This window comes from Puma concolor, chromosome B1 (assembly GCF_028749965.1).
Source record: "Puma concolor isolate L17-30 chromosome B1, mPumCon1.1.hap2, whole genome shotgun sequence".
In the NCBI taxonomy this organism is placed as follows: Eukaryota; Metazoa; Chordata; class Mammalia; order Carnivora; family Felidae; genus Puma; species Puma concolor.
The window spans coordinates 52,220,307-52,230,872 of record NC_141670.1 but is presented as its reverse complement, the minus strand read 5'-3'; the positions used below and the strand labels follow the sequence as shown (position 1 = coordinate 52,230,872).

The window sequence follows — 10,566 nt, the reverse complement described above, 5'->3', positions numbered from 1 at the left end:
CATAGAATCCCATGCAGAGTGCAGACCCAACCCTTGCAGGCTCTGGCCGACAAAGTTGGCTGGGGGCGAGGTTGGTGAAGCCTGGGTCGTTTTAGAACAAGAGTAGAAATGTTCTCACAAGAACAGTTCACGGGCTGCTCTGGGAGGACTCATGGTCAATGTCTCTCGCGCCTGGCCCTGACCAGCGAAACCTGTTTGGCTTCGGTTCTTCCTGGGATGCCAAGCGCCAGAGGAGTTGGTGGAGCCTGGCTCCGGGAGGCCATCGAGAGTCGGGACAAGGGGCTGGAGTCTGGCTCCCGGTCCGGGGCGAGGTGACTGCGGGGGGGCGCCAGCCTCCCGGCTCTGCGACACCTGCACCCGGAGCGGGCGGGACGAGAGGCGTTCCTGGGGGCGTCCAGGCAAGGATTCCCAGGAGGGACTCTGGAGGCAGAGGGGCGGGCCGGGGAGGGCGCCGGGAAGTGGCCCTCCCTCCCATCTCCCCCTCCTGGCAGGTCGGAGCGGGGACGCGGTGGCCCTGGACGCTGGGAGTGGGCCCGCGCCGAGACGGAGGGAGGGGCCGCGCCGCCTTTGAGAGTCATTGGAGGACGCGACCGCCCGAAGCTGATAAATAAGGGGACGGGCCGCGGCTGCCAGCCAAGTTGGACGCCCGACCCGTGCGAGGGCCAGGTCAGCGCCTGCCCGGCGAGGCGAAACGAGGGGACCCCCCGTGCGGCCATGGCCTCGCTGTTGGGAGCTTACCCGTGGCCCGAGGGGCTCGAGTGCCCGGCCCTGGAAGCCGAGCTGTCGGATGGGCTGTCTCCACCGGCCGCCCCCCGCCCTCCGGGGGACAAGGGCTCGGAGAGCCGCATCCGGAGGCCCATGAACGCCTTCATGGTGTGGGCCAAGGACGAGAGGAAACGTCTGGCCGTGCAGAACCCGGACCTGCATAACGCCGAGCTCAGCAAGATGCTGGGTGAGTAAGCAAGCCGGCGGGCGGGGCGCCCCGGGAGGTCGGCAGACTTGGGGGCTCGGGCGGGGGCGGCCGGAGGCTCGCGGCTGCGGGCAGGGCGGGGGGCCCTCGAGCTTGCGGAGCGTGGGTAGGAGCCCGCGAGTGGGTATGCGCGGGGAGCGCGGGCGCTGTCTGTGCGGGCGAGGTTGGGCATCTGTGCGAGCGTGGGTGTGCGCGCAGTGCCCGGGATTCAGAGCAGGGACACCTCGACGAGGCCCAAAGTGAAACCGCGCGGCCCACTAGGGTGGGCCAGGAAGCCCACTGGCGGTAACAGGAGCAGAATTTGGGGTCCCAGGGAATAGCGGAGACCCGCGCGCACGGACGGGTTGGAACCGAAACGCAGAGGAGGCCGGGTGGAACCGGTGTTTGCTGGGACTGCCGAAGCGGGAAACCCACCATCCCCTTCACTTTACCACTGGCATAATCACGGAAGGTGGTTGTAACTATTATTAACGAATATTCGTGAAGAGAGAGCTTGTGGGAACTCAGCCCTTCTTTAACTTAATTTTTAAACCAAGAGCGAAAAGTACGCAGAGACTCGATTCGATCATGTATTTCTCAATCGCAGGAGCGTAGATAATTTGATTGGGATGCTCAGGGCCGCCAGCGAGGTCTGTCCCGGGGCCCGCCAATTTCCCAGGGCTGCTGCGCAGTCCCAGCAGGGGCAGTCGGACTGGGGACAGGGACACGCCAGACCGGGGGAGCCCAGAGAAAGGATGTTAGGTCACATCCGAAAAACCCGAGTTCCAGTCGGGTTTCCTCAGGGCTTCTTCTCTCCCACGTCTGGAGCTGAGCACTTTCAGCTCCGCTCTGCTGCTCTACTCCTAACCTTTTTGCCTTTCGATTTATTTTTATTCATTTTAAGTGGTGGAAACCTTTCAAAGCATTTCATAGGCACAGTGGGCGCCAGGACCTGAGAGAAGGGACAGTAGGGGTCACCGTAGGCTGCCCTGACCCTCCCCAACCCCACCCTGCCCAGAACTGAGCCTTTTTTTCCTTTTCCCTCTAGAGCTCAGAACTGTGGCGGTGAGGGCTGACACCCATCTTCCTGCTGGCTAAACCTGCTGGTCCGCAGAGAGGGTCCCTCCTGCAGTCCAGGCGTCCATTCAAAGCAGCTGGTTTCAAAAAGCCTGCTACCCATGGCCCAGCCCCCTGGCTAGATGTGTTTAGGACACACTGGTGGGTCAGTGTCTCCATGAGCCGCTTTCTTCATAAAAATATTTAAAATTATATTTCATCCTCCGGTGGCATAAAGACAAACATATTAATACACACAACAGTAAAGTATTTATCTAAAAGTTCATTTGTTTCTTCAGATTTCTTTTTTTTAAGTTTATTTATTTATTTTAAGAGAGAGACACACACACAGTGTGAGTGGGGGAGGGGCAGAGAGAGGGGGAGACAGAGAGAGTCCCAAGCAGGTTCCCCACTGTCAGAGCAGAGCCAGATACTGGGCTTGACCTCCAGAACTGATACTGAACTCGAACTAAGGAACCATGAGACCATGACCTGAGCTGAAATCAAGGGTCCGACACTTAACCGATCGAGCCACCCAGGCACCCCTTTTTCTCCAGGTTTCTAAAGAAATGAAAACACTTTTTTTTGTGGACCTCTCCACATTTTTTCAGTGGGCCCAGGCACTGTGCCTCTTGCTGAAGTGAAGCTCTTGTGACCACGACAGAGTGAGGTTTCTGTTGTGGCCCAGACCAGAGGTGGGAGAGGAACTCAGGCTGGGGAACCTTCTGCGACCCAAGCTGCCTGCTCCCAGGGAAAGGGCAGGCAGAAAGACCTGCCTGACAAATGCCTCTAGCGAGCTGATGCCTGTTGGCAATTTGCATTTAGACTTCCAGAGGTTATAGTTCATTTTGCAGGAAAGACACTGATTCCTTCCTGCTTAACCACACAGCCCCTGGCCCTGGGCAAGAGGAACCAACATATTTTTAAAATGCAGACTTTCTACACTTGTTAATAAGGGGGTGGCAGGATGATCTACTTCTACTCTATGATCTTGCCCAGCCCTTTCCTTTCTGACCTAGGAAAGAGTCCCAACTCTTTTGACTGTAAGTTTTCCCATCTTCAACATTAAAAATGTCACCCAGTAGCACCCATTTTCAGTATACTATGAATAGAGTCCCATTTTATAGTCAGTCCACAGACAGGGTGTGGGGTGTGCCTGGATCTTGGGCCTCTTGCAACAACTTTGCAGTCTCAGCCACAGGCTGTGAACTGCTGACCAACCCCAAATCCAGAGTTCCTCACACTTTTCAAGTTGCCCTTTTAAGTGACAGCTAATTATATTAATTGATGACTCTGTCACAACAGTTATAAACTTTCATCCCAGTGGTAGAGTGCCTTTAACAGTTGTCATCCTCCAGTGCCTTTGAGGGCCAGGCATCCAGAGTCAGCCAGTGCGGGTACCCAGGCAGCAGTTACACACACCTCTGCACTGGGCCCTGTGCAGAGGGCTTGGGGCAGGACATGTGGCCCCTTTCCTTACAGGGCGTGGGGATGGGGATGCTTACCCTCTGGACCAGTAGGTCTCAAACTTTAGGATACATCAGAGTCATGTGGGGAACTTTTAAATTTGCAGAATCCCAAGTCCGCCCTAGGAGGTAACAATCTAAGGGGTCCAGAAATGACTTTCAGAAAACCAGCAGCCAGAGGGATATGCAATGAATATAGACAGATGAGAGAGGTGCTAAAGCAATTTACAAAAAGATACAAAAGGGAATAAGGATGAATAGAAAATACAAGTGAAACCAGCATTTTAGCATCTGTGGGATACAAGCATGGGATGCTTCTTAGAGAGTTTTGCATTGGATAGTATCACAGTACATTTTATAGTGCGAAAAATAGAGTCCCAGGGAAGTTAAAGAATTTGCTTCTGCAAAGAGAATCAAAGACTGAGCAGCTGCCCCCTGCCATAGTGCAAGGGTACTAAGTAGGTAGCAGGAGGCCTTGACATGAGTGTGTGCTGGCACACCTGTGTGCCTGTGCATGCATGTGTGTGTGTGTGTGTGTGTGTGTGTGTGTGTGCCCGTGCATACAGATGTGTGCATGCACTGTGTGTGTGTGTGCATACAGGGGGGTGCATGTGCCTGTGCATGCATGTATATGTGCATGTTGCAGGTAGATGCTAACATTCTGGCCATGGTCTTTATATGGCAGAGTCATAACTGACCTTCAGATATGAGGGATAATGGTCTGTTACCCTAAGTGGGATCCTGTAATTTACTTACATATGTGAAACGATTGACTGAGCCTGAGTTCCTTCACAAGAAGACATGTGAAATTTATGCCATAAATAAATATAGCATTATTTCCTGAGAGGCAGCAATAATCAGCAAAGGCAGAGAGTTTTCATTAAAATGCACAAATGATTTGTGGACTTGGTCCACGAAGGGTAAAAAAGAGCCCAAATCAATGTAGTCATTATATATTTTTATCCTGTGTCTGACCCCGGGGTCTGGTGGGTCCTTCACTGTGAATCCCACATCGTGCACATTTATAGGAGAGATGATGTGTTGGCCGCTGTTGACTTGAGTGGTTTTGTAGGATGCAAGCGGGAGAGATTGGCTTGGCCTCACAGTGGTAGGGTGCTAGGAAGGGGGTACGAGGGGCGCGGTGTCCTCTGTGTCCTTTGTGGAGTGGGGGAACCCGCGGGTGGGATGAGAGCCCGAGGCTGAGGGCATGTGTCAGTGTGGATGCTGGGAGGCACGAGTGCCTGGGACAAGGGCGCCGGCCTCCCCAAGCCGCACGGATGCTGAAAGTGGCCTTCTCTGACCTATGTGAGCAGGAAAGTCGTGGAAGGCGCTGACGCTGTCCCAGAAGAGGCCCTACGTGGACGAGGCGGAGCGGCTGCGCCTGCAGCACATGCAGGACTACCCCAACTACAAGTACCGCCCTCGCAGGAAGAAGCAGGCCAAGCGCCTCTGCAAGCGCGTGGACGCAGGCTTCCTCCTGAGCTCCCTCTCCCGAGACCAGAACGCTCTGCCCGAGAAGCGGGGCGGCGGCCGGGGGGCGCTAGGAGAGAAGGAGGACAGCGGTGAGTACTCCGCGGGCTCCGCCCTGCCCAGCCTGCGGGGCTGCTACCACGAAGGGCCGGCTGGCGGCGGCGGCACCCCTGGCAGCGTGGACACCTACCCCTACGGGCTGCCCACGCCCCCGGAAATGTCGCCCCTGGACGTGCTGGAGCCGGAGCAGACCTTCTTCTCCTCTCCCTGCCAGGAGGAGCATGCGCACTCCCGCCGCATCCCCCACCTGCCGGGGCCCCCTTACTCACCGGAGTACGCCCCCAACCCCCTCCACTGCGGTCACCCCCTGGGCTCCCTGGCCCTTGGCCAGTCCCCAGGCGTCTCTATGATGTCCACTGTACCCGCCTGTCCCCCGTCTCCTGCCTATTACTCCCCTACCACCTACCACCCTCTCCACTCCAACCTCCACGCCCACCTGGGCCAGCTCTCCCCTCCTCCCGAGCACCCCGGTTTTGATGCCCTGGATCAGCTGAGCCAGGTGGAACTCCTGGGGGACATGGATCGCAATGAGTTCGACCAGTACTTGAACACTCCTGGCCACCCAGACTCTGCTGCGGGGGCTGTGGCTCTCAATGGGCATGCCCCGGTCTCCCAGGTGACATCGACAGGCCCCACAGAGACCAGCCTTATCTCCGTACTGGCTGATGCCACGGCCACGTACTACAACAGCTACAGCGTGTCATAGAGTCCGGGGCAGCCAGCCCAGCCCTGCCTCGCCGCAGCCCTCTCCTTCCCGCGCACTGAGCAGAGCCGATGGCGCCGCGCTAGCAGCTTTCTTCCAGCCGCCGGGTGTGCAGGTCTGACCTGTCCTCGGGGCAGAACGGGGCTCTGCAGATCTGAGCGCCCCTTCACTCCCGGCAGCCTGCATTTTGAGGGTATTCCTTCAAATGGGTTCTCATTGACTGCACCCGGGGAATAAGGCAAGTTAGTTGCTGGAAGATGGTTTCCCGGTAGATTTTCCTTTCCTTCTCCAGGTCCCCGTCACGTAAACAAATGTGTGAAATCCCAGCGGCTTTCATACATCTCCAACTTCTGACACAGCCGCATGGGGCACAGCCGTCCTGATCTATGGGTCCTCCCGGTGAGGAGATCCCTGAGCTGGGATCCAGGCGACCCCGGCTCCAGTCCCAGTTCTTCCTGGGAGGGTTAGTTCCCACTCGTCTCTCTTCCCCTTCCAGCCCCTCACCCCCCCCCCCCCCCCAATCTAGGAAGTGGGGCACAGACTTGATATCTAAGGCCGCTTCCGCTCCAAGGTTTTCTGATCTAGGATTGTTTCAAAGCTAATTAAAAGGAAAACGAAGTTTGACTTAATAAGTTCATTGACGGCCAACCTGGTGATAATTCTGTGTGCATAGCCCAAGAACACGTGGCTTTCTGTGCTTGCACTGCCTTTCAAAATGATCACAGTCTTTCAAAAGGACTCCTCCGACTTGAGAAACAACACCCATCTTGATTTGGAAAATTAACCACTAGGGTTGCCTGCGTCACCGAAAATAGGATTGAATTCAAGCTATTGTTTTTTAAACATATTTTGAAAGATAAATAATTTTTTATTACACACACATTTCAAGAGAATATACACAGCCTGAATATATAGTGTTTGTGGGACACGTACAACACACACACTTTCATGCACACCCTTAAATGCATGTCTGTGCAGCCTAAATCAGATACTCTTGTTGATGTTGGCAACTTCTTGTCAACTCCCTGTTCCTAATGACCCAAAGAGCTGGGAACCTACAGAGCAATGTCACTTACCTCCAATCTAGATATGTTGATTTCTTGAGCGAAATTTCATCATACTCTCCCCCTCTGCAGGTGCAAAAGGAATTTCCTTCTCTCTGTCTCTGAGTCCCCTTCTTCCTTTCCTGGATTTCTTTTTCTCTTCTTCACTGTTCTTCCTCCACCCCTGAATTGGCCATGAATTCAAAGATCCCCTGATTTAAAAATCCTAAGCATGATTCCTATGGCTGCGGTGGGAGTTTGGTCTCCTCACCAGCCAGCTGGTTCTTGGTAACACCTTCAGCCAACACTTCAAAACGATTTCCTTCACTATACTTCCCAAAGAACAGAAACGCACTGTGATCCACAAAATGTTTCTGAGCCCTGACCCCACCCCAAAAACATTTTCATCCTTTTCTCAAAACTCCTTTGAAGGAACATAACTAGCAACAAGCAAGAAGACAGTTGTCTGTCTTTTAATTGCAGCATATTATTATTGCCTGTATGAAATATGTAAGTGTTTTATATATTCTCCTATTTTCAGCTTATATTTTATATTGTTGAGAGATCCTTTGTTTTCTTCCAAGGAGTCCTACTGTAAAATTACTTATAAGATATAATTAATCTTTATGCTATTGCTGTATATACATTTGGTAATAAATAGTAAATCATTGACAATATGATTGGCTGGTGCAGTCCAGAATGTATATTAATAATCTTGTAAAACATTATCACAGACGTTAAGCTAAACTGTTCCCCCCCTCCCTTTTTTTTTAGTAAGAACTACACATGCTTTGGAACGGTTGTAGATATTGATCTGTCTAAAATATTTAATTTAAATAAATGTTTTTGTACCATGACCATGCTATCATTTGAAATAGAGTTTTGTGAACAGAAAAGGTTTTCAAGGGAGGCATAGATATTATGCCCAGTTCTACTTTATGGTATTGGTCAAAATATTTTCTACATCAAGGTTTTTTTTTTAATTATCTTGTAGGGGTGATTTATTTTATTTTATGAATTATGGTGAAGAGATAAAGCCTAATTTGACATGTTGGAAACAATATTGTTATGATTCACTTTGAAAGAAAAAGATAGTTCATAACCTACCTGCAGAATAATTTTCTCCTCAGGATGACTTCACACTTGTAAAGTGGAATGAGGTGATTATCAGGCGCTCTCAAGATAGGACGTAAGTTCTGCCCAATTACTTGCTTCCTTAAGGCTGCTACATTTTTTCCTTCTTCAAAATAATCTAGAAAAATACCTAGTCTTCCCTCTTTCCTATGCATTTATCGATGTGGCATAACAAGACACCACAGCCTCCCCCAAACCCAGTGGAATGTTGTGGAGAAGGCAGAGAAGCACTCAGATTGGTAATTAGAGGATGTAACATCTTGTGAGGTTTAGGATTAAAATCCCAGCCAAGAAGTGCCTGGAAAAAAACGGATGATTACTCAGTCCCCTTGCGGGTCACCATGCCTGGCTCCTCTCCGTGGGGAAGCAGTTGTAACTTGTTCAACTCAAGGGCAGCCTCGTGTTCTCCCAGGCTCTCTGGGCCAAGAAGTGGGTTCTGGGAGGGCCCAAATGGGCATATGTTTGTCCTTCAATTCCGATCATAATCTATAGTCATTACTTTATTTTTTTTTTTAATTTTTTTTTTCCAACGTTTATTTATTTTTGGGACAGAGAGAGACAGAGCATGAACGGGGGAGGGGCAGAGAGAGAGGGAGACACAGAATCGGAAACAGGCTCTAGGCTCTGAGCTTTCAGCCCAGAGCCCGACGCGGGGCTCGAACTCACGGACCGCGAGATCGTGACCTGGCTGAAGTCGGAGGCTTAACCGACTGCGCCACCCAGGCGCCCCTATAGTCATTACTTTAATAGCACTTTATAGCTGTAGGGAGATTTATGGCAGGTTTTATGAGCTAATTCTCATCCACAATCTCAGGTAAGGCCCTGTCACCCATCCACCCCTTTGTGCAGCCCGGGACACTGAGGCCCAGTGGGAGGGGGTGCAGTTTAGCTCACCCTGCTCAGTTAGGGGAGGCTGGGGTTCCAGGACTTCATAGATACCTTTGTTCATTGGCAGCATTGCCAAATGGTCTCATAGCTAGAGGCTTCATGCCTTTTTTAGCGCTTCACCATGGCATGGAATTACATGTAGTCCAGTTCATGCCTCTCACAGCCCAGAGAAAGAGAGAATGAACAAAGAGGAAGTATGGGGTCAGAGTTAGATGAGGCCCGAATTCATTGCCATCCAGGCCCAGTCACTGTGGCTGGCTGACAGTGGCAGTCTGCAGGGTCATCAGCTGGCTGGAGGACTCTTAGGGCAGTGTCTGCACAGGACATCGGCCCTCAGCACTGCCAAATGGGCATATTTCATTCCAGGACTTACGGTGGGGGTGGAGGCGTTGTCCCTGCCTCTGGGAGGGCAGGAAACAAGCAGGCGACAGGACTGCTCTTTCACTTTGGCTCAGCTATGAGCGAAACAGTTGTGCCCAGAAGCCAGGAGTACTTTAGAGTTTTAGCTGCTCATTCTGAGAACCCACCTGCCCCCAGTAACAAGAGCACCTTTTTCTTTGCCTGATGAGAATTGATGGGTATGCACGGTTGTCCATTTTTTCCCCCCAAAATATAGATGTTACTATTTCACTCTTCCTTAAGATACTTCAGTACCTGCTCATCTCCCATGGCGCCCAGGGTGAGCACAGAAGTGGGGTCATGTGGATGCAATGAGGATCATGCTTCCAGGCTTCTCACTTATTAGCCCTGGTAATGTATTCACATCCCCTGCCCCCTCGCCTTTCCAACTCTGTGAGCTTCAGGATCCACAACACCTGGCTTGGCCCCATACGAGTGCCCCTATGGCTAACCTTCTTCCTCTTTCCAGAAGCCTTTCACAGCATCCCCCACACCCCCCACCATGGTGTACCTACTGCACGAAAAGCCTATTGTTCTCTGAAATATTTTCCTTTCTGATACTTCTGTGTTTATCCCAGTGGTCTTCCCCAATGGGGGAGACCCTCACTCCCATCACCTGTCTACTGTCCAAATTCAGCTTACATGTCCCCAGCCCTGCCTGGAAGAGGGGCCAGTCACTGTCCTCATTGAGCAGGCCTTGGTTACAGCACTTAGTGCCTGGCATTGGAATCATCCACCCATATGCATCTTCCCCAGCATTGTAGACACATAGTAGCTGCTCAACAGTAACATGAATGGATAAATGCATAAACATCTGAGATGTTCCAGTTAATCTTGGTGATAAAGATCTAAAAGCTCCTGGTCCCTAATTTTCCCGCTCATCTCCCTGGACACCAATACCCTGGAGTCTTTGTGTGTGTAGTTCTCAAGGCTCTGAGGCTGGATATGATGCATCCATGGCTATTCACTCTTATCTGCTAGAATGTAGCCTGTAGTAAACAGGTTAGGAATGGGCACAAGGGCACCAGAGGGGAATCTCTTCTCCCATCCCATTCTAGAGCACTGAAAAGAGCTGAGGACAGATGGTTTGTAACATTTGTAATTTGCCTACTTTCCTTTTGAAAATTATGCTCTTTATTTCATCTCAAGGAAAAGGATTTGGAAGGAAGGGAGTGGGAGGGAGGGAGAGGAAGAGGAAGGAAGAAAAGAGATCTATCTACCTACCTACCTACCTATCTACTTACCTACTTATCTACCTGTCATCTTTTTAATATATCCATCCAACCATCCATCCATCCACTTATCCACCCACCCCACATACCCATTTATCATCTTTACATCCATCCATCCATCCATCCATCTTTGTCTGCCTATCTATCATCTATCTTCTATTGATAC

General features: G+C 51.4%; 1 protein-coding gene across 1 annotated transcript; it reads left to right on the top strand.

Moving 5' to 3' along the window:
- Positions 1–511: 511 nt before the first annotated feature.
- SOX7 (SRY-box transcription factor 7) lies at positions 512–7,604 on the top strand. The gene is made up of 2 exons (XM_086703812.1): positions 512–952; positions 4,785–7,604. Exons 1-2 carry the CDS (start codon positions 715–717, stop codon positions 5,705–5,707), a joined length of 1,161 nt encoding a protein of 386 aa, XP_086559938.1. The 5' UTR covers positions 512–714; the 3' UTR covers positions 5,708–7,604.
- The last annotated feature ends 2,962 nt before the right edge of the window (positions 7,605–10,566 follow it).